Raw genomic sequence first — 24,008 nt, 5'->3', positions numbered from 1 at the left:
ACTATTCAAAGAAACTCAGCGTTCCAAAAAAAGCCATGTCCATTTCGGCTACCAGACTTTGTTGATCATTTAGTGCAAGTGATGTTTAGGTAGTTTAAACATTTACATCCACCAAATTCAAAATGCTTGCACTGCTCCTACCACTTCAACTTATTTGTTCTCAGTCCAAAACATCAGAATGTTTTGTGTGGATGATCTCAAAACTATATTTTTTACTAGGTGATGTGGAGGTTATAATCCAGATCCCCACCGCTCGTAGACAGTGTTATAAAGTCACCATGATCCACTGAGTGTTCAGTTTACACAACCTGAGCCACCCCTTGCTCTGCAGCTTCTCCTTCACAAACACTTTGCTGAACTGAATAATCACATTCCAAACAATTATTAGAAGTCATAGTAACATTTCTAAGTTAGAGGATGCCACAGTGTTACATTCAAGTGGTTCTTCACCCATGGCCGATTACTGACTTCATCCTCCCTAGATACCAGGACATCCTAGTGGAACTACTATTGTGAACACCTTCACCCAAGGAGGGTGGAAATAAATAGGTTGCGCTGGCCAGAAGATAAGGTGGAAGATGAATGAAGTATACATGTCATGGGGGGACTGTTATACACTTAACCTCTAGGAAAGAAATATTAGCCCTCTATGGTTATGTACTGTGAGAGTACCCATTACTTATGTGAATGTCAGTCAAACATGAGAAAGCATTTATAATTCTGCCCCTCAACCATATCAAAGTTGAATTATCAATCACTAAGTAGACACAAACATTGATAAACAATTTTTTTTCCATAATCCTCATTCTCTCTGATGGCCTTCTGTTTTAGATTCCTGGCCAGGTATACTTCGGTCTTTGTCATCTTCAACACTACTTAGGCTCTGGTGGCCCAGTGAACTAGCGTGCCCTTTTTTTGGGGGAACTTGTGGCTGACTATATAGAAAAAGGCTTGAATCCTGGCTGGTCCAGTAAGAATTTTATTCTTTCAACGTGAAGATGACAGAGTATCAGCAATCTGGGTTTCAAAAATCTGTGCCAGCAAGAGGAGTTAAAATGTGTGGCTATTTGCAGATAGATCCCTGCTTTACTGAAATGAACCACGGCTGTGCAATAATAAACATACTACTATACACACATCCTTTCCTCTCAGTCTAAGAAAGTAAACTTCCAGGAAATAAAATTTAACACAATAATCCACCTCAAACACTCACCCAGCACCCGGAGCCCTCCTTTCCCTTCCAACATAAGGCCCTGTTCTCTTCTGATTGGGCTCCCTGAGCCACTTTCTGCATTCAAAGAAATCCCCCTCTCAACAGTCTGCCAGACCTGTAGATGACAGGGGAGACAGCGGTTGGTGGTGCCAGATCATCACCAACCTTCTTTTGCCTCACTGGGGTCAGCAGAGACCAGAAAGGACTAGGAGGCAACTGAATTTCACCCACCATTCCACCACCTCTCTAGAAACAAGGGTAAGTAGCTGATTAGCATGGGCACCGACACCCAGTTTTGACTATTCTTGACATCACGGCAATGCAAAAACACTCAATTATCAGACTTGATTTGAAATTGGCATTTGGATTATTGGCTTCCACTACAAGCCACACAGAAGAAAAATAGATATTTGTTACTATACACAATTGCAAGCTTCCATTTCTAAACCTCAAACAGAGGCTAAAGAAAACACTGGAAACACATGGCAAAATAATGGAAAGGCAAGTATCTAATAAATTACTTACAACAGCCATGTAATGTAGCATTCGACCATCAACTTTCCCATCGTCAAACTGAGTCTTGTACTGAGGTAGTCCTATGTCATCTAGCCATCCTAAGAATGGAGACACAAGGTTTTTATCAATAACATCCAAACTGTAATATAGCTTCTTTCTTTAATGTCTTCTTGTTCCATATTATTCTTTTTATACCAGTAAATGCTGAGCATGGCCTTTTTTTTTATAGCATACATTTCTTTTGCTGTATTGGATAATATGGGAAAGGACTATTAACTGAAAAAAGTGAGATGAGACTATCATAACAAAAGTTGGAGAAAGGGAGATTAAAACATATTTGAGTAATTTGGGCCTGAAATACGAATTGGGTAATATGGATTGGACTAGTAATTCCCATCTGATTGCCTCATTTATTCAACCTATTTACGGAACCTATAGCAGAAATCCTTCATAAACATACCATCCTCATTCATCAATATGCTGACACCCAGCTATACCTTAGAATGTCGAAGCTCTCAAACACAGCAACTCTAAAGTACTTCCTCTGCAATCTCGCAAATTGGATGCAATCACTCCCTTAAAAGCAGAACCCTCAAAGAGCATAATTCCTACTTCTATTTTCAAGTGATAATCCTTCCAATTACAAAGTTGGCAGCCGCCCAGGCTATCCCTGATCTCATATGAAAAGTCAGATGGCTACATCTTAAAGATTTCACTCCGAATGATCCTGTTGCAAAAAACTAACGAACAGGCGTCCTTATCAACGCCACTGACTCAGAAAAATGAACCCTACTACTCCCCATACACACTGCAGAGATCAGCCCTCGTACTCACTCATCTGGACATCTGGGCAGAGGAAATGCCACCCTAACTGGCCTCCCAAAATCTGCCATTGCACCCATTTGAGCTCTTCTACTTAAGGTAGTGTATGAAGTTACAGGAGCCAGGAAATCAGATCACATCAAGCCCATCCTAAAAAGCCATCACATGTGACAGCTTGAAGCTAACATTAGAGGAGACTTCAAGATTGCATGTATCACACATAGAGCAATATACATTGACCCAAGTCTTAATCTAAATTCTACAGATGTCCAACGAGAAATGAGGCAGAAATTGCCTAACTTTGAGAAACCACCAAGACCATACAAGTCAAAATATCAAGGTATGATTCTCTTGCCTAGCCTTACATTCCTTAAATGGGGACCCTATTATGGAGCCCATAAAGGTAAACTGTAATCATCTTGATTTCAGAAAAGACCTAAATACAAGTCTCTTCAGCTTACACATTCTCGGTTGATCTCTTTACCGTCACCACACTATTCCATATGAAACTTGCATTGTTTCACGAGTTACTTGTAAGCGCTGCGCTAAACAGTTTAATTAAGTTCATAAATAAATAAAATAAATTAGATTATAAAGCATCTTTTGACTTGGACAGTCTTTCAGTTTCTGAGCCTGAATATTGCCTAACCTTGACACCTTTGAAAACAAACATTCTCTTAACAGTTGCTGAAAGCGAAACAAAACAATTGAAAAATGATAGAAACATGATGCTTTTCAGTCACTCTTTTCACCCCCTACAATTCATGTATTCCATTGTATACTGTACCTTCCATAAATAACAAATATCAAATGCACACAAACACAGAAAAAAACACAGGTTAAAATAACATTATGGTTAGGTGAAATTCTCAGTAAAACAATGTAACATTTAAACTCTAAAAACCACAGGAACTCACCAGTTAGAGTTATCTCAAATAACTATAAATTGTGCCCTAAGGTAACTATGACTTGCACGCCCGCCATACACAGTTTTTTCATCAACACTTTCATTCCAAATTTTGCAGTGATATTATCAATGATGTCACAGAAAATGTCATGAGTGATGTAATATGCAGAGTACTTAGCACTGCATGGCGAGGGCCCCACCCCCTTTAAAAAAAGAAAATAAAAAAAAAAAAAAAAACAGCCCTCAAGTATGGGGTCCCTATGGTCGAATGCTGCCTAGGAAGGGGAGGCCAGCACCCATGTGCCCCAAAAAATTAAGATCTGTCTTCCCTCCAGGTCCTGGCCCTCCTCTGAATGTTTAAAAAACAGTCCTACGATGGCAGGCATAACTTCCTGCTTGTGGTGGTGGCAGCCAATCAGATTTCAGTGTGAGATATGCTGGGTCCGCGGATCCTATACAGAGATATACTCAACTTAACCTTAATTTCCCCCAAACCTCTGAATGGATTTACAGCAAAATGCAAAAAGCACTCTTTCTGGACCACGGTCTAGCTTTCTGGCAAATTTGGTATAAATCTGTTCAGTGGATTGGGCTGCAGTGGCGTCTAAAGTTTCTACGAAAAAATTAATGGGGAAAACAAGTTTAGGGACCCGTTTTCACTGCCCCCTCCTCCCCTACATGACAGATCAGCCAAAACCTTTCCATTCACAAACTATTAAAAATGTAGCACTAGTTTTAAAAGTTTTGTGGCGATTTGTCAAACAGGGCCAAAGTTATTAGTAATACAAAAAAAAAAAATGATTTTTAATGGAAACATCTTATTTTTTTAATAGAAATTAAGGTTCAAAAACATTAGTGTATCTGTGGACAGTTGGGTCCATGAGAGGCTTGAGAGACTTACAGAGGAGCGTCACTTTAAAAATGGAGTGTTCCGATTGGTCCAGCGAGCATTTTCAACTTAGGGCTAATCAGCTCTTGCTGGAGAAGCGAGCAGTCTGACTGGCTGGCAGCAACATTAGAAACATTTTGCTGTCAGCCATAGTCAGTCCCATGTTCTGAAGTTACACATTCAACCCCACGGCTACATTGTCTATTTAAGGAGGGGTTGGGATGGGACAGCTGTCCTCATCACCAGGCCATTTTCGGCCCTTGAACCCCATCCTGAGTCATTACAGGCCCGGGCAGCCCATCATACCATAGAACATGTCTTGAGTGATGTAATATGGGAGGTCATAAGCAGTGCATGGCGGAGACACAAGTTATAGGTTAGCTCTACTAACTAGAAATGGTGAATTTCTTTGATTCTTTTTTGTTTAAAACATTAATGTTATCACTGACATTCACTAACTATAATAGTACTTTAACCTTCTGTTTTTTTCCCAGTGAAAATATTACTTATCTTGGAAGCATCTGTTTGTCCCATATAGAGCTGTAGATTCACATGCTGTGCACACTCCTGCCATCTAGTGTTGGACCCGGATGTGTGCAAGTTATTTTCTTCTAAGAAGTCTTTTGAGCCATACAGTAGTGTGTCTCCTCTTGCTGATAATGCACATGGTGATGGACTCCATTGTTAGATTGTTTTCCCGCACAATGAGTGAAGATGGAATGTGAAGCAAATTCATACATAAAGATATCTCCATACATTAGAGGAAACTAAGAGTTTAAGAGACGCTGCAAAAGCCACAGGTGTTCGGGGAGGAGGGTGGGTGCATGTGAATCTACAGCACTACATGCAGCAATCATATGCTTACAGAGTAAGTAAAGTTTTCCATTCGATGTATGTGTGGCTGCAAATACACATGCTGTGCATAGAGTGTAATGTAGTCCTCCTAAAAAAAGCAGTGACTAGCCTCTGGGTGTTGCAGTAGATTGAAAAAATCTACAAAGAACTTTAGTTTGTTGGCGGGCTAGGACATCCACACAATAATATTTTGTGAAAATGTGTGGTGTGCACCAGGTAGCTGCTTTTCATATATCAGCTACTGGGATGTTCCCCCAGGAAGGGTATAAAGGTTCCTTTCTTCTGAGTAGTGTACGCTCCCAGGAGGATTGGGTAGAGTCCTTTTGGCTTTAGCACAGCATGCCTCAATTCACTGAACTATCCATCTCGCAATGCCCGACTTGGATAGAGCCTTTCCTTTGTGTGTGGGGGGGTGTCGGTGAAAGCTACAAAAAGTTGTGTTTTTCTAATGGTCTGGATCTATCAATGTAGTATACAAGGGCTCATTTTACATCCAAAGTATGGGGAGCCATGTTCAGTAACTGAATCAGGTTGTAGGAAAGAAACAGGAAGGTCAATGGACTGATTTAGGTGGAAGTGAGCCACCACCCTGGAAGGAATTTGGGGCTGGTGCAGAGAGAAAGCCTATCCCTATTCACTTGGAAGAAAGGTTTTTCCAGGGTTAATGCCTGAAGCTCACGGACACTCCTGAGTGAGGCAATAGCAACTAGAAATGCCACTTTCTAAGAGAAACTAAAAGGGCAGGTGTGGAGGGGCTCAAATGGAGAACCCATGTGACATGTGAGTACAATGTTGAGATTCCATGAGGGTGCAAGTGGAACCCAGGCAATGAACCTTTTGAGAGCCTCCATGAAAGCTTTAATGACCAGCATTGTGAAGAGAGGAATGTGTTGTCTATTCTAAAGGTAAGCAGCCATTCTGACTACATGTAATCAGATGGAAGTAAAGGCTAGCCCAAACAATGCCTTGTATTGTGGCTTTCTATGGGTCCATTTATTTTGAGTGACAGTAGCAAACAAATATCTTCTACTTAGTCACATAGCAGGCATAGGTGGTAGGTCTAAGCACTTCCTTGAGAAGGCTTATGCATTCAGGTAGATAATTAAGATACACAAATTCTATGACCTCAGGAACCAGAAAGCAAAGTTGAGAGACCTGGGATCTTGGTGCCTGATTTTGCCATGGTTCTGTGTGAGAAGGTCCAGCTTGTTGGGGAGACTCTCCTGCAGAAGTTAGAGTTCAAGCACAGTTGTAAACTAGGTGGGTGTGAGGCATGCCTGATGAAGACTCTGAACATCAAATGGAAGAAAAGGGAGAGGAGGAAAAGTGTAGGCAAGTATCCCTGAACAGTTCATCCACAGAGAACTGCTGCTGGACTGCGGGGACTTGAAGGCAAGATTTGAGCATTTTCTGCTGTTGCGAAAATGTCTATGCATGAGAACCCCATCTGTGAAGATAACTGAGGAGAACTTGCAGGTGAAGCTCCCACATGTGAAACTGTGGCAGCATCCTGCTTAGTAAGTTGCCAAACTCGACGTCCATTGCCGGAATGGAACTCTGCTAACAAATGAAGTTTGTGGTTGATAGCCTAAAGCCAAATGCTATGGGATAGTCAAGACAGCTGTGGATAGCATGCCAGCCCCCCTTGTTTCTGAAGGTAATACATGGCTGTGATTGTCTATCCAGACAAGAACCTCAGGTGAGGTAGGAAAGCCTTCAATGCTAGGTGAACGGCTAGAAGTTCCAGGCAGCTGAAGTAGAGGCCCTGGTACTTGGTTTCTCATTGACCCTGTAGAGTCAGGTCCTGAAAGTGTGCACCCTGCCCCGTAAGAGAGGTGTCCGTTGTAACAATCCTTTGCTGAACCGGGTCGAGGAAAGGCTGCCCTTGCAACAGGTTGTTGGTGTTCCACCACTGCAGAGAGCGAAGAGTGCAGCAGCCGATCAACACTAAAACATCCCAATGACTCTCCACCAGAGACCACTGCTGCGCTAAACATTCTTCCATGGGTCATGTGGAGCCTGGCAGGAGGTAATTTATAGCTATGCAGGAGGTCATCATGACTAGGAGGTGCATGACTGTTCTGACAGCGAGTTGTTGATTTGGTTGAAACAAAGTGAGCAGTGCCTGAAAGGACTGTATCCTGGCACAATTTGGATTGGCTATGTCTACCTCCGAGTTGAAAATAGACTCTAGGTAGGGCTGGATCTGGAGGGTTGGGAGGTGGGATTTTGAGACGTTAATGGGAAACCCTAAGTGATGAAGCAGGTCTATTGTGACCAGTGTGTTTGCAGCACTGCTGGCACATGGCACTTTTGATGCGACAATCATCCATATATGGGAAAACGTGGTTGTCCGATGTACAGCCACAACCGCAAAGCATTTGGTGAACACCTGAGGAACAACAGTCACTCCCAAAGGGGAGCACTTTGAACTGATAATGCCTTCTGCTGACCACAAATCTGAGATACCAGCAATGAGCCGGATGTATTGGCATGTGGAAATAGGCATCCTTTAGGTTGAGTGTGGCCATTAAATAGCCCTGCTGGCGAAGCAGAATGACATTCTGGAGTGTCACCAAATGAAGATGCTTTGACAGGAAGTATTAGGTAGGTGTTGGACATCAGCTTGCCCTCACAAACTATCCCCTTTTTCTATGCTCTTCAGAACGGGATTGGATGAGCTTCTCCATTTTGTCCCAGTGAGCATGATCGTATCTTTAAAGAAAGCAACAGAATTTGCTATGTGCTAGTGGTTGTCAGATTGCACGGCCACTGGTTTGTCTGATACATATATATGGAAAATGTCACTTACCCAGTGTACATCTGTTTGTGGCATTTTTTTTTTCCTTATCTTATGACTGGACTTCCAAACTGACCCGACAGTTGGCTCACTTACAGGCAGTAGTCAGGGTCTTTACAAATGTCAGGGGTGTGATGCAACATGCCCTTGAGCATGGAGAGAGAATGAGTGGAGGAGAGGGTTTCGAAAAGGTAGTCCTCTTCTAAGGACTCAGTGTGGAGTTCGAAATTGAGTAAGAAGGCTGTCCTACCAACAAGTTCCTCAAAGGATGTGTAATCATCAGAAGGGAGGGGTAGGCAGGGTAAAGATCTTGATTTGGATTCCCTGGGGGATGGGGGTCTACATCAAAGGAGTACCAAGGTCAACCTGTGGAGGAGTGTCTTATATTTTCATCTGCCTCGCTACCCCACCCATGTCGGAGTGGGAAGATCCCTGGGGTCCCCTGGAGAAGTCAAAGGGGTCCCCTGGAGAAGCCGGCGTGGAGGGCAAAAGTTGAGGAACAGGGCGAGATAATTGTGGTGCATTGGGGAATAGGGCTGGTAGCCTTATTTTCTTACTTGCCCTGTTTTGTTGAAATTGGAATGTCGAAAGCCTTCTCGAAGGACAGCTGACATTTCAAGGGTATAGCAGAAGGGCGGGCAAGGATGCAGCCATGTGGAGGTGAATAACAAGATGATTCTGCTTTGAGTTTAGCTGCTCCGGCAGCTTAACGAGAATCGGCTCGACTGTGCCGGTGTCAGACTTTGTGGTCAATGTCAAAGTCTCTGAATGAGAGAGAACCTTTGGTTTCAGCACAGAGGTTCCGGTCATGCATAGGATCGGCTTAGTGTAGGGGTGGTTGGCTCCGAAGCAGTTGGTCTTGAAGGCTTCTTTAGCGGTGAATCAGAGCTTGGTGGGTCGGTCACATGGTGTGTGTTGGTGCGGACCGTGGCCCGAAGGCAGTGGCGGTCTGAAACCCTGTCTCTGGACTGCCAGAGTGGCTGAGCGCCCTTTGGATAAAGGCTGCTCACAAGGTGAGTGTGGTGTCGAGGGGCAGGGGGTGCCGTACTCACCAACTGCTGAGATGGTAGAAGGTCCTCAATCTCCAGGTCAGAGCCAGAACTTTCTACAGAGGAGAAAGCCTGTTCACCACAGCCGATGGTTGTGGGTGTTGTTCCCCCTCAAAGTCACCAGGGCTGAAGAGTTCTGGGGTGTTGTCTACGGTCCTATGCAACATCTTGGGACGATGTACGCAACCTGCGTGAAGAGTCTCTTTGGAGCGGAAGGAGCAGCAAGCGTAACAGGTGGCCTCGTTGTGTTCCAGTGAGAGGCACAGATTGCAGACTGGATGGAGAGCAGTCTGAGGATATTTCACATAGCAACGAGAACAATATTGAAACGGAGTCCACTGCATCACCGTCAAGGCATGGCGGAGATACGGGACAGACAGGCAGGGGTAGTTCCTGACTGAAAAGGTCCAGCCGGGCCTACTGTTGAGGTGGACAACGCTCGAGCAAACTAATCAGATGCCAACTTGAGGCGGACGGTAAGGGAGACTCGATTGAAGTACAGTACCAACAGAGGGAAGGAACAACATGAAGCGAAAAAAGGACTGCGATGGTGTCAACCCAGAGCACACGTCCGAACCTGTCAGCAGAAAGAAAATAATCTAACAATGGAGTTGATGATCATACACATTATCACCAAGAGGAGGAGTCACAGTACCTCGTGGCTTTTTAAGACTTATTCTGGGGCTCCGTGGCGAAGCTGGTCCAAATACTGGCAACATCCTCAGCTGACGACTATGACCCATAAAATGTTGGAACACATTTTAAAAGTCTACTAATAATCAGAATGCACATATGTAAAAGATCTACGCTTGAAAAACGGATCAGGATTTGATTAACAAATATATTATCCCTGCAGCATCCTGGGGAGAGAGGGTCATACTGAATGTGCAGTCTTTGCAGAGATGAGATCAGATACAGGATAAAGATGCTGTGAACAGCTGGTTCCACTTTAGATCAAGAGGGAGAGTCTGTATACTTGAGACCAAACAAGAGCTGCACTCTATCATAAGCACAGAAAAGGGCAAGAAAAGATGGAGAATGCGGTTAAACGTCAGAGTCCTGCTTGCTGGAGAAATCCTGTTTTATGCTGTAATTTTCCCTGGACACTAGTCCTGCTTGCAGGAGAAATCCTCCATTTTATGCTGTAATTTTCCCTGGACACTCTATCAGACATCCCTTTGTATTGCTTTGTAAGTTCTTGATCTCTAAGCAATTTTGTATTGAATGTTTTACATTACATCTTTTGGAATATATATTTGAATGATTAATAAAAATGAACAAGAATTCATAAGTGTGCACAGGTACAGGAGTTCAAATTTGCTAGGAGGTAAAATAAAATAAAAATATTTTAAGAAACTTGAATTAAAGTCAAGGTCTTACTAGTGACCCAGTTGTAATCCAGCTTTCCGTAGTTGCTCTCCTCCTCAGACCCCAGAGACTGAAGGGCTAGCTGAAGTTTCTTCCGATGCAGTGGATGCTTTATTCCCAGCTCCTGCAGCAATAACAAAATAAAGATCATTTGTCATTATTGTGTGAGATTGGACATCAAACAGCTTGCAACGGGTGAGTGAGTTAAACACAAAGCCCATTAGCACCTATCATTTTATCGGCATTAAATCTTTGGATTCCTCTTCAAGACAGCTATTTCTGCTAGACAAGCTGGGATGAGGCTTCCATGGAGTGTGCTCAGAAAGTGTCACTATGGGCCAGTGTGAAAATAGCCAGTTACAATACCATTTTTTAAATAACAAAATGCTATAGAAGACCACTCAAACCTATTTCTATCAAACAACTAAAGGTATGCATCATAAATGAGACCATACATCTAGGCAGGCTACAGCGTAAAGCCAGGGACAGTGAAGCTACAGCCGGAAGCTCGAAGGCCTGTTATTGATCAGCAGGGAGGTGGCCAACTGCTCAGTGACCTCTTGAGGACTTTTGGGGCCATTGCCAAGATATATTTTATGTCCCCTGTTCGGAACAACTTTGAATTTCAAGCACATGTGACATGAAACAGTACTGAATTAAAGGTTACATTTTCAGAAATGGGGCCACCCAAAAACAGATGAAAGCTCATGCTGCCTTGTGACCCCCAGCCAAACAGTAACAAAATAAAGCTTGAACAAGCACTGATGAAGCCATTTCTTTTTTAGTTCAGATCTAGATTTTTTCCATCAACAATGTTGAAGCGTCTAACCAGACTTTTCCCCTCCTAGCAGGAAAAACATTCTAATGGTGACTTGGTAGATGTTTAGTTCACTAGTGCATAATACTAAATTAAGACACTTGAACAGAACACTTGAAATTGTTGCTTTGCCAAATATTTGAATCACATACATACCCCTTCTCTACTGGTGTTCTTTCTGCAGTAAAAATCAAAGTGCTGCGCTCAGGATTTTCACTATTCCACTTGTTCTAATTTGTTACGGTTCTCCTACTTTCTGATACACTCCATAGGCACCTCTCTATATCTGTACACTCTTCTGGCTAGACAGTTACCTGTGACCATGCGGAGTATGAGATTTTAGACAGAGCCACAGAATGGAGAAGGACAGTGACAAAAAGAAGATTATTGTGAGGCATGTGAAGAAGAGGGAGAAAGTTTATAAACAGAAATTGTATAAAAATGCAAGATAGGGAGAGAAGTAAAGTACATAAAGAAATGTGAGGTACCTAAAAGCAAATATAAAGAGGTAAAGATGTAGGTTGAGAGAGAGAGCAAGATTGATAGGTAAGGTTTTTAGAAGCAGAGCTAGAGATAGGGAGAAGTAAACGTAGAGAGGGGCAGACAAGTACAGTACTCCAAAGGGGTGTAGAAAAGAAAAGTAGTGTAAAAAAGTGAATTACAGAGGTTAAGGCAGCAAAAGGCAGGGACAAAGACTTGAGGTAAAACAAAGATGCAAGGTAGAGAGAGCAAATTGATTACTGAAACATGGGTTTGGTAAAGAGAGTAGTGGGAAGAGCGAAAGGAGAGAGAAACAAAGGGTAGAATGAGAAATATGGTTTAGAGCAAAAAAATGAAGTTGTGACATACGTGAAATAGAGAAAGTGAAATTAGGTTGGCACAGTGCTGGACAGAGTTCTAAGATAGAGAAAGCTGAGGGGACTGCGAGGTCGGGTGAAGGGTTCTTACATCATCCCAGAATATGGCATAACTCATTGTTAGATGGTTTGTTATATTTGGAGTGTTTAAGCAGTTACTGGCTGGGAAGCCCACGAAGACCTGCTCTGGGAAGTTCATATAATAAACTGACTTTCTTTGCATTTATTTGACCATTTTACATTGTGATAAAGAAAGAAAAAACACTGCCACCGCCCAAATGTATTCAGAAAGTACCAGTGACTACAGAAAAAACACAGTGATAATGCTCATGTTACAACACATTTGCTTGATCCACAGCCTAGGGGCCATGCAGCCAAAAATGGGGCATACTGGAAAAGAGGGTATGAAGAGACTTGGCCCTAGGGAGAATGGTTTGCAGGCCCAGGGGGCTTGGGTGGTGGGAGGGGGTGGGGGGCTGTCTGTGGGAGGGAGGGAAAGGGGTTCTGGCATGGGACTCGTAGGCCAAGAAAGGTTTTTGGGGGGAGGAGGGGCTTGAGATTTGGGACATACTAGTGCTGACCCCTGAAGCAGCCGTCAAGGCTAAAGTGCAGGAGTATGCACCCGGGACCACCTCATGCATGTCCATCAACTATCAGCAGCCGTCGTACAGGAAGTGCGACCATATGTGGAGGAATGTACCAGCTTCGTCTTGCCAGCTATAAATAAGGAGTTCATATGAGACTATTTTATACATTTCCATGAGCCATTTCTCATAAGAGAGAACAGAGATCTTTGCCGTTGTTAGCGCTGTATTTAGCAGCCTAGTTCATGATGGAATAACAATGGGGAATTTGCTGTGTCATGAAGCATGATCAGGGAGCGCGACATTGGGGTGGGGATCGCTCGTCCCGCTCGACGTGGATCCAATGTCAGCCCAGAAGGGCTGGACTTCACTGCAGCTGAACAGTACGTGCACCATTTTGCAGCCTGTGTGGCTGCAGGGCCAACAGTTTAAATGTAGCAGAAACTCTGGCGCTCAGCTTTGTTGGGGTCCAGTGTCAGTCCTGTATCGTTTTAAAGAAGCAGAACTTCATTCTGGCCTTTCTAGCTCCTCAGCTCAGCTTGTGCAAGAGCTCAGCCTAGTCCTCCGCCTCATGTTCCATCTGGAGCAGAGAGTGTCATTTAACCAGCAGTCTCTCTACATGTGGTTGGGAATCAAGAGGCTGCAAAAGCCAGACATCACTCCTTTAAAGCACGCCAAGTATTGAGATAGGAGAGCAGCAGGAACAGTGGGATGACCCAGAGCTGTGGGCCTAGTCGTCTTGTGAGAGAGTGGGGTAAGCTGGGTTTATTTTCACTGCTGATGGGGTGGATAAATGGAATTTCTCAAGCGGTGTCTCCAAGGGTTTGAACACCGCCTTGGGCTGTTACATGATGTATTGAGTGGAACCCCACCTCACGAAAGAGGCCAGAGTTAAGCATTGTTCCTCCAATACAAGTATTGGTGCTGCCCCATGGTGGCGCATTACCATGAAGGTAGGCGTACACAGAGGAGTGGCGAGGCAGGTTCAAAACCTATCTAACTGACGCATGTTGAACTGTCTGTAATTTTTAAATTGTTCTCATAGCTGAACCAGCATTATTGCAATATTCTAATCTAGAAGACATAAGTGCCACCGCAACTGTTTTCCTAGCCCCAAGGGGAAGAAAATCAAAAATATTTCATGCATGTGATGAGGCTAAAACATGTTACCGCTACTGCGGATGCTTGTGACTGGAAAGACAAGGGGGTGTAAAAATTGACTCCGAGGTTCCTTGCCATCTGGACTGCAGGCGGGGGAGCTGCAGTGGCGGAAGGCCACCATGCCAAGGGGTCGAATGTATCGGACTTCCCAAACAGCATAACTTCTGTTTTATCGCTGTTGCACTTGAGGTGACTGGCTTACATCCACCGAATGACTTCAAATAGACAATTTTTAAAGTTAAGTTCTGAGCCAAGAAAGTCCTTATCCAGTGACCATATCAATTGCTTGTCATTAGCATAAGAGGTCACTTCAATGCCAAAAGAGGATATCAATGTAATCAAAGAAGCCATGTATGTATTAAAACAGCTCAGGGCTCAAAAAGGAGCCCTGCGGAACTCCTAGCTGGATTGATTTGGTCAGGGAGGAGAAAGATCCTAACATCACTGTTTGCCTACGGTTAGCTAAAAACTATTTGATCCATTCCCAGGCCAGATGGGAACTACCACTGTTGTACACCCGTTGCAGCAGTATCTCGGGTGAGATGGTGTCAAATGCTGCAGATAGGTCTAATAAGATCAAACCTGCATTATTCCCTGCGTTTAATGCAATTTTAAGAGTGTCTAAAGCCTCTAACAACTAAGTCTCTGCTGAATATTTTGGGCAGAAGCCTGATTGTCTGGAATGCAATATGTTGGACTCTTACAAAATTCCCCATCAGTTGAGTACTTCTATGAAATTATTAAGGACTGGAAGTAAAGAGATGGGCTGTAAATTAGATAGCAAAATGGTGATCACTAGTTGCTTTTTCTGTAGTGGTTCTACTACTGCTATCTTCCAGGCATCAGGAATCTCTGCCGAAGCCAGGGAGGTATTCAGAATCTCATTAACTAATGGGTTGATGCACTCAACAACATTATGAAAAATGTGTGGAGGGCATGGGTCGTAAGGACATCGCGATTTGCAGAATAAGATTCCGTGGGCAGTTTGAGCGAGTGTAACTTCTTAAAAATGCTGTCAAGGAGGGACTTGAATGTTCAAAGTTACTTGATAAGGGAGTCTCCAGATAGAAAGATCAAAGGTTCTATGAATCCTCTGTATCTTTTCCTCAAAATATGTGGAAATTTTATCTCATAGTGCTTGTGACAGGGTACTCTCCATAGTAGTCGTTTTGGACTTTAAAAAGGATTTAGCAATCTTAAAAATGGATTTTTAGTCGGACTGGGCATTCCTGATTTAGCACTCTTAATTTGGGCATGACAGGTTTTCAGAGCCTTTCTAAAGTCTTCCTCACCGTAGGCCTTTCGCCAAATCCTTTCTAAAGGTTTGCAGTTACGATGCAACTCAGCAAGGAAAGATGAGTACCATGGGGCTGAGGGACGCAATTTCCGATTCTGTTTGACAGGCTTTAACGGGGTCAAATTATCCATGATATTAGTGTTGAAAGTGGTGACCTTTTCAGATACATCCCCCCTCAGAGTGGGAGTAGTAGTGGCTAACTCAGAGGAAAATGTGGGATTGGAAAGTAGTTTTCTCCATTAACGCACAAAGTGACCAGGAACTGATGCTTTAGTAGTACCCTTAATATTATTTACGCTTAGCATCAACGAAATTAACATGTGGTCAGACCAAGCTGGTCTTACCAAGGCTCTAGGTTGAGGTCGTTAGAAAAAACTCCATCGAGTGAGTGTTCAGCACTATGCGTGGGCAAGGTGGTACGTTGGTCCAGACTCTGAGTAATTAAAGAGTCAATAAAATTTGTCACCTCAGGATTAGTTTTATACTCTAAATCAAAATAACAATTTGCATATCCTAATATAACAGGGGTGATGGCCTCGCCAAAACATTTGGTCTCATGACCACGAAGATGATAAATTAAACCACCAGCAAAGGATGTGGAGGGGTCAATTTGAATACATAAGGCTAGACTTTCACCACCTTCAAGGGTGCCCAACTTGAAGGTATGGCATTGAAACAACTCCTGAATGACAACAGCAAGACCTTCCCCTCCATGCTCAAGTCTATCCTTCCTAATGATGGTGTAACCTGGAGGCAGAACCTGTGCAATATCAGGATTACACCATTCCTTGAGTCATGACTGATGACTAAAACATCTGATACAGATTGTGTATTTATGAGGCCTCCTTTGAGGTGCTTCCCCCTCCACAGATAGGTTTGTGGCAGTGTAAAGAATAGTGGGGGTGCCAAACACCATTCGGCACTTGATGCAGGATAAGGGTCCTTAAATTAGATCTGGGGGAAATGCCAGTTCACAATGCTTACCTATCTCATTCAGCGCTCTAATTAGATCTGGTGACAAAGCTATGTCTTGTTGTAAACGGGCAGTGTGGCTGGTGCTGGGAAAGGTCGGGTCACGGACAGGTGCAGAAAGAATTGCCTTTGGTGTGCCTGCTGCACATCCGCTGCATCAGGCTCCTTAAGTAAGGAGTGCTGGTGAAAAACTAGAGCACCAACCCACCAAGATGGCTGCTCGAAAATGGACTGCAGGAAGCGTAGGCAAAAAGTGCTATGTGCGATTTACACTGCCACAACAAATTAAGCACAAAACACATTTAAAAATCAGGCTCCTCCCGACTTGATAAAAGAAGAATTCAGGTCCCCCCCCAAGGGAACAGGACATTTCTAATAACAGCTAAGAACACCTGCGTGAAATTGCCAGCGCTAACCGCTGGGCATCTGCTGCATCAGGCTCATTAAATAAGAAGTGCTGGTGAAAAACTAGAGTGTCAACCCACCAAGACGGCTGCTCGAAATTGTACTCCAGGAAGGGGCGGCAAAAAGTGCTATGCACGGTTAAAACTGTCAAAACAAAGTGTGCACAGAACACATTTAAAAATCAGCCCCCCAACTTAATTAAAGAAGAATTCAGGCCTCCTGCCCCTCCCCCCCAACTGAGTGAACAGCTGATTCTGGCTCATTTGTCCAGGAACAAACCCCACATGGGTGTGGTGAATCAGAGAAGGGTTACCCTTCTGTAGGCAGGCGCTGAGAATCCCAACCAGTATCTTAATGTCTCCATTAAGTAGGGAAATTGGTCTATATCTACAATAAAGGAGGTGACCCTTCCAAGGCTTAGGGAGGATTGTGATCAGGGCCCTGCTCCAGTGGGTGTCTTCAGTCTCTTTGAAAGCCTTGTGCAGGGAGCTGTCCTACCAGAGGGCCCTATGGTATGGAAGGTTGAAGATGGCCTGTGCTATCTCCCCCTTGGTGATTTACCCCTGGAGCAGTTCCTTATCTGTCTCTTTGAGACTGGGTAGGGGTATGCTGTCAAAGAAAGTGTTTAGCCACGCAGGGGCTGCATCCCCTTTGGGGTGTAGAGGTCCTGATAGAAGGCTGGAAACTAATTTGCTAGGTGTCAGGATGCAGCCGGTGTCAGTGTGAACTTTCCTTTGCCTCAAATGGACCAATAGTAACCTACCCACCTTCTTGCCTTGCTCATAATGGCAGCACATATTCTGCTTTAGAGGTATAAAGTGTAAGCCATGCATGATTTTTCCAAGCGGCATCCGAAAGGGAAAGAGGATAAGGCCATGTAGAGGCATGTTAATTTTTTTTTTTTTTTTTTTTTTAAACTCTTTTTATTGAAACAGAGCTCAACGTACAATGTCTTAAGCAGACACTGTAGAATATGTTCATTATAGTCATAGTACCTATTTTCATAGCACATATTACAATGTAAAAACGTCAGAGTTCCATAAGACAGTTGGACAAACATCTTGGTCACCATTTCCACTCAACCTCCCCTTCTCTCACTCCCTTTGCCCCCCCCATCCCTCTTCTGCTAATCTTCAGAGTCCCTGAATGTTGACCTTCGTGACCATACTTTCTCATACTTCCACGGACAGCCACTACTCTGAAATACCCCTCCAGTCCAGATCTCTCTTCCAATTCAGGAACCCCTGGTGTCCCGGCCACCCCGCCCCACCCCCCCTCTTCCTGCCGCCCCAATCACACTATGTTCCGCTTCGTCACTCCCGCTGCCACATTTAAACAAATTTTCAGGTGTTTAGGCCATATTTCTTCCCCAGAGATATGCAGTAGGAGCCATCTTGGTTCCAATGGTATTTGGAAACCCGTTGACTTGGACATAATTTGTTTAATCTCCCTCCACAACTCCTCTAGCTTCGGACACTCCCATACAATATGAAAAAACGATCCCGTCATACCACAGAGGTCAGCGCTCCTCCCCAACCTGTGCAAGAGTGACCTGAGTGGTATGCCCTGTGCAGGACTCTTAGTTGTATTAACCTGAATAGAGCCCTAATGGCAAACTCCCTGGTACTCTGAATGGCCTCCGTCCAATCATCATCTTCTAGCAGTCTTATGTTGTTCTCCCATGCTGATGCTTCTTGCGAAGAAGCTGTAGGTCAGGTGAGTTATTGAGTAACTACCCATATATTAGGGAGATAGCTCTAGTTGGTATTGGTTCCAGTAGGAGTCTATCCTCCAGTGGCACAGACTCCGGGAGCTGCTCCCCCTCAGGGATGTGACATCTCAGTGCATGTCTCAGCTGTATATACCTAAACTGCTCCGAGTTAGTCAATTCATATTCCACGCCAGGGCTGCGAAAGGCACCAGCATACCCCTTCTCCAGACAGCCCACAAATACTCATTTCCAATCAGCCTCCATTGTCTAAATCCCTGTAATTTTACAACTTCATGCAGTTCTGTGCTATCCCAGAGAGGTGTCTGGTTTGTCAGTCTATTCACCTAGCTGAGAAACTTGCTAGCCTCCCTTCAGGCTAGAACCACTGTCAGTGTGTTGCGGCATCAGGCGATTCCCCATTTCATAGAGGAGCAACAGATACCTCCTATCTCCAATAGCCTCACTGTCCATCCAACATGCCGGGTCATCCCGAGCAGCAAAGATCCATTCGTTTATTATAGTTAAGTGAGCTGCCAAAAAATAGAGGCGCATATCTGGCACCGTTAGCCCCCCCCTTTGTATACTCCATGTTGGAGCTTAGACAAAGAGATACAAGAGCTCCCTACCGTTCCACAGGAGCCGGAGAAGCTCTCCATTGATCTTCCTGAATAGCTCAGTCAGCACCCGGTAAGGTGTATTCTGTAGGACATATAGTAGGCATGGGAGGGCCATCATCTTGAAGAGAACTGCCCATCTCACTAGCGATATTGGGAGTCTCCGCCAATTCGCACATCTATCCGGAGCCGATCAAGCTGACGGTGTTGATTCTACCTCAAGAACGTATCAACCGATCTTGTAATGTATATTCCTAAGTACTTGAAGTGCCCGCATACTACCAGGGCTTTACAACTCGCTGGGACTTTTCCCAATTAATTTCATACCCAGAATATGAGCCAAAGATCTGGAAGACAACCTATCTATTGTGGTACAGTGGAGTACAAAAGAATGTTGCCTGCGTAAAGAGATACACGTTCCACCCACCCTCCATTCCTGTCACTATAGGATCCTGCCTAATCCAGGCTGCCAGCGTCTCCAGTGCAAGAGTGAAGAGCACTGGGGAGAGAGGGCATCCCTGTCTCGTTCCCCTCCGCAAGGCAGAGGGGCGAGAGGTCACCCCGCTGATCTGCAACTTCACTTTCGAGGCCTGGTACAGGAGCCTATTCCAAGTACAGAAGGAGGTTCCAAACTCCATCCTGGCCAGGACGGCAAAGAGATACGTCCATTCAATACTATTAAATGCCATTCAGGCGTTCTCGTGGTCTGACGCTTCTGTCGTATGTAGGACTCTATACAGCGTCCTCAGATTAAGCCTTGTGCCTCTATGCGGCATGAAATCAGTTTGGTCTGGGTGGACCAGGGACGTGATGAACCTTTTAAGTTTGTTGGCCAGAACCTTGGCCTCTACATTTAAGAGAGAGATTGGTCGGCATGAGCTGCAGGCTTTAAAATTCTTGCCCGGTTTCAGCACCACCACTATGGTGGCCATGTGTTGAACCTCTGGGAGTGTCCCTTTCCATCATATGCTCCGCAACTTCCTTTATCATGCATTTATAGAGTTCTGCAGGTAAGCCATTTGATTCTGTCGCCTTCCCACTCTGACGTTCCCTTATGGCATCGCCGACCTCCTCTTTTGTCAAGTCCTGCTCCAGTTCCTCCCGGTCTTCCCTAGAAAGTACACTGAGGGGAATATCAAGGTCCATACAATCCTCCGGCGTATGCGAGGATGGAGACATATATAGTTGCTCGTAGCATGCGGCAAAACACTCAGCAATGGCTTCCCCAGTACCATGCTTCTTCCCCTGTTCATCTTTCAACATTACCACCCAGTGTCTCTCCCTATCTCTATGCTCCAGCAAGGCTATAAGTTTATTTGCTTTGTCTCCGACGTCATAAAGACGGTGTTGTAGCATCAGTGCATGTGCCCTGGCTTTATTTTCAGTCAAATCTCGAAGTTCTTGTTGCACAATTTGAAGCTGGTGGCCTTGCTCCAAACTAGGTCTTCTCCAGTCAAAACATCTGCCTCCAGTGCTTCAATTTCTTTTTCCAGTGTTTCACATTTTAGGTTTCTCTCCTTTCTCATGCCCCCAATCAATATCTGTGCAGAGGACCGCCTTGAAGGCTTCCCATAAGATGCTTTGTGAGTCAACCGTCCCTACGTTCTCTTTGAAGTATTGAGTTGCCTGTTCCCACATCTGGTCTTGGAAGGACCTATCTCTAAAGTACCAGGAACCTATCCTGTGTGGTAGAGCCAACCCCACCCTAGGGCCAGCCAGCCCAACTGTCACTGGGGAGTGGTCACATATGCCCCGTGGGAGATGGTCTGTCCCATGAAACTGTGCCACCTGTGTAGCTTGAGTGAAGATGCAGTCTAGCTGGGAATAACTTGTGTGCGTGTGAGAAATACATGTACTGTTTGTCCATAGAATGGTGCTCCCGCCACAAGTCAACTGATCCCATTGAGTCTGTAAACTGAGTGGGCCCCTGTCGGGACACCCACTAATGCCGGAGAGCTTGTCCCATTGCGGGTCCATAGCATCATGCATGTCCCCTCCCATCACCAGTGTTCCTGTAGAGAACGCCAGCAACACTTTGGCCAGCTCCCAAAAGGTTTCTGCATGCAGCTTTGGAGGTACATATACAGAGCAGAGATTGATTGTCCGCCCTCCAATAGTGCCTGTCTGTGCTACAAACTTCCCCAACAGGTCCGTCCAGGTCTCCCCTGGGGTGTAGGGGACCTCACCAGGATTCCTACCCCTTTGGAACTGGCGGTGAAGCCAGAGTGTGGCCGTAGGGAATAACCCATCCGGTCAAGTCCTTTGTACCTGTTGCCCTTTAGGTGGGTTTCCTGAAGAAGGATAAAGTCGGGCGAGTGCCTGCGGATGTACTGAAGGACTATTGTGTGCTTTATCTTGTTTCCCAGGCCGTTTACATACTAGGTCATGATCTTTACCTCTGAACTGTGTCTGGACATATTAATTCAGTTATCGCCGATGTATCGTTAGATTGCAGCCCGGACTCACTCCTCTGCTCCCCTTTCTCGTTACGCCACCCGAAGCCCTGATCCGAGGCTTCAAGCATACTTTAACACTTGTATCGTGTGCTTTTAAACAACTTCTGAACACCTATAAGTAACAATCCCTTCCCCACCACCCCTGCCCCTGCTACCCTGCATAGGAGGTATAACATAGCCCACCCACCCAACTCGCAGAGTGCCTGTCTCCCCTTCTGGATCATCTAACTAAATTGGGATTGGCTGGCATCGCCGAACAAGTTGACCCACTTTTCAGATACACCCTTACCCCCTTATTTGTGCTATATGGTAGTGCAAATCCAGGACGGTTAGTCCTCATTCTAATCTGTAAGCAGTGTTAAGGATTCTTCCCAGTGTCCCACAGCCCTCAACAACGGTGTCCCACTTCCAACCCCATGTGTTCAGCATGCTTGCATTGTTGTGCCCTTTCGCATTTTGTCCCAGGACTGTGATCGCCCTGCTGTCCCACCTGTCAACCAGGCCTTGCTCAGTTTAACGACTCAAAGCTGTTGGCTGCCACCTCCAGGACTAGCCCCGCCTCAAGCTACTGCTCCGATGGTCTGCTGTCTTTGGCAACTACCACCTCCGTTCTTTTTTAGTTCCCCTTAGAGCTCGCCTCCCGGAGTGCACCAACATTCCATCCACTCCCAGGCCTCCGCGGGTGTGTTGAAGAAGCAAGACCTGTCTTCTGACACCACCCGCAATTAAAAAGGGAAGATCATCATGTATTTTGTCTTTGGAGGGAACATCTTTTTGTTTTCATCGAAGCTCCGATGTTTTTGTTGCAACTGGAGCGTGAAATATGGGAAAAACCAGATTGTTGCATTTTCATATTTAATGTCATCATACGAGTGTGCCGCTTGGAGGATAGCATCTCTGTCTCTGTAATAGAACACTCTTGCGATTATTGTTTTCGGCGGGGCCCCCAGCACCCTGTGCGCCCACTCGATGGAGAATTTTGATAAACTCTTTGGGCATAGGATGTTGGTTATAAGATCTTTGAGAAAAAGGTCCACGCTTGGCCCGTCTGCCCCTCCGGGACCCCAACTACTGAGATTATTCCTCCTTGCCCGTCCCTCCTGATCCTCAAGTCGTGTGGCCATTATCTCCTGCTGGCGGGTGAGACACTGTACCTGTTCCTCTAGCTTCTTTGACGCTGGCTGTAGCAGGTTAATATGTGATTCCGCCGATGTGACCTTCTCAGACATCTTCTGCAAGTCAGCCCGTAGCCGGAACAGATCTACTGTGATGGCATCGAGTTTGGGTTCCAAGGAGGTTTTCAGATCTTGAGTCACTGTCATTATAGTCCCCAAAGATAGCTCCGGCCCATTTGGGTCCTCTGTTGCTCCCCGCCCCACCCCCCCCACTTGACCTCCGGACACCTTAGAAGTAGCGTATTTGTCCATTTTGTTCGACTGGTACACACGCCCTCCATTTGGTTTCATCGGCACTCCTGTTCATCCCTGTGCCTGCTGTGGCTAGCCTCCAGGTGATTTCCCCCAACCTCGTGCGACCACGCCGTCTCTCTAGCCACCTCACCGGATTCCTCTGGAGTATGCCATTTTCCTTCAGTTTGGCGTTATCTCCACCAGGGCGATGCTATTCCCTGACTTCCTCCCCCGGAGGTTCTCACCTCGCTGAAGCTTTTGCTTCTGTGGGGGGAGGGGGCCTTTGATATTGCTTGGCGCGCGCCTCCTCCCGTACCCCCGTGGACATACTCAATAATTCTGGTCTCCTGTGTGCGAGCACACCAATGCTTCCCCTGCAACACTCTTGTCTCTGGGGGTGGGGGTACGGGGGGAAGGAGGAGGGGCTTGTACTTGTATTGAGGCTCCAGATGAATGGGAAGGGCCTGGGACTGGCCCCTTCTTTACACTCCACCCCCCTCAGGGCACCTCACTTCAGGGCTGGGGTCCACAGATGCTCCCCCCGCCTCCAGGAACAGGCCCCAGCTCTCTCTACCCTAGCTGGGCCATCAGTCTCACAGTCGCCACCCGGGCGGCTCCAGCACTTGCTCCATGCCATCCGACAGTCCCACCGCTACTTCTGGTCAGGCCCTCCTACCGATGAGGACCTGGCTCATCTCCAGAGCCCGACCTACACTTCTGTTCTGCCAGCCATTCGGGGCTTGCTACGCTCAGTCTTCAGGCCTCCTTCGGGATCATCACTGGGAGGCCGCTCAGTGCTCCCCTCTCCGCTCCGCTCCTTGTGCTGCCCCCACGCCTCAGGGGAGTAACCGCGACAGGATGCGCCGGGATAATTAACAGATGTTGGGGTGAATATTATCGAGTTACAGGAGCTCCCATAGTGTGCCATCATCTTGGCAGGTGCCAAGCCACACACCCGAGGCACACTAGGGTTGCTATGGAACCCTCTAGGGCCTACTGCGGCTCCGCCTTCTGCTTGTTGGATAGAGAAGCCCACAGAAAAGAGCCTGTGCAGGTCTGAGGTTAGCACTAGCAGTATCTAACAGTCCCACAGGGAAGCCACGGACAGGGGACACAGGAGGAGTGGGAGGAGGGTGGAGAAACTGGGGAAGTGGGAGGAATGGGAGAAGGGGGGGCTAATATTGGACTATCTGACAACAGGTACACCACAAACAATTGGTCCGAGGGTCAAAACCTGTGGATCTTTGAAGCCCAGGAGGTCCTTGAGCAGGAGGTGGACCAGTGGAGAATCCGCAGTGAGTGGGCC

The 24,008-nt window shown here is 45.7% G+C and overlaps 1 protein-coding gene across 9 annotated transcripts in view; it reads right to left on the bottom strand.

The window, feature by feature from the left end:
- Positions 1-24,008, bottom strand: part of PPFIBP1 (PPFIA binding protein 1) — a 736,231-nt gene that overhangs the window by 207,473 nt on the left and 504,750 nt on the right. For all 9 annotated transcript variants that reach the window (XM_069228637.1, XM_069228638.1, XM_069228632.1 and 6 more), the window contains 2 exons: positions 10,432-10,543; positions 1,739-1,827 (listed from right to left, as the gene is read on the bottom strand). In XM_069228637.1, coding sequence (XP_069084738.1) covers positions 1,739-1,827; positions 10,432-10,543 — 201 coding nt within the window. The remainder of the gene's footprint in view (positions 1-1,738; positions 1,828-10,431; positions 10,544-24,008) is intronic.

The sequence above is a fragment of the Pleurodeles waltl genome, chromosome 4_1, assembly GCF_031143425.1.
Source record: "Pleurodeles waltl isolate 20211129_DDA chromosome 4_1, aPleWal1.hap1.20221129, whole genome shotgun sequence".
In the NCBI taxonomy this organism is placed as follows: domain Eukaryota; kingdom Metazoa; phylum Chordata; class Amphibia; order Caudata; family Salamandridae; genus Pleurodeles; species Pleurodeles waltl.
Note: the sequence above shows the minus strand (reverse complement) of the source record. Positions and strands in the feature narration are given on the sequence as shown.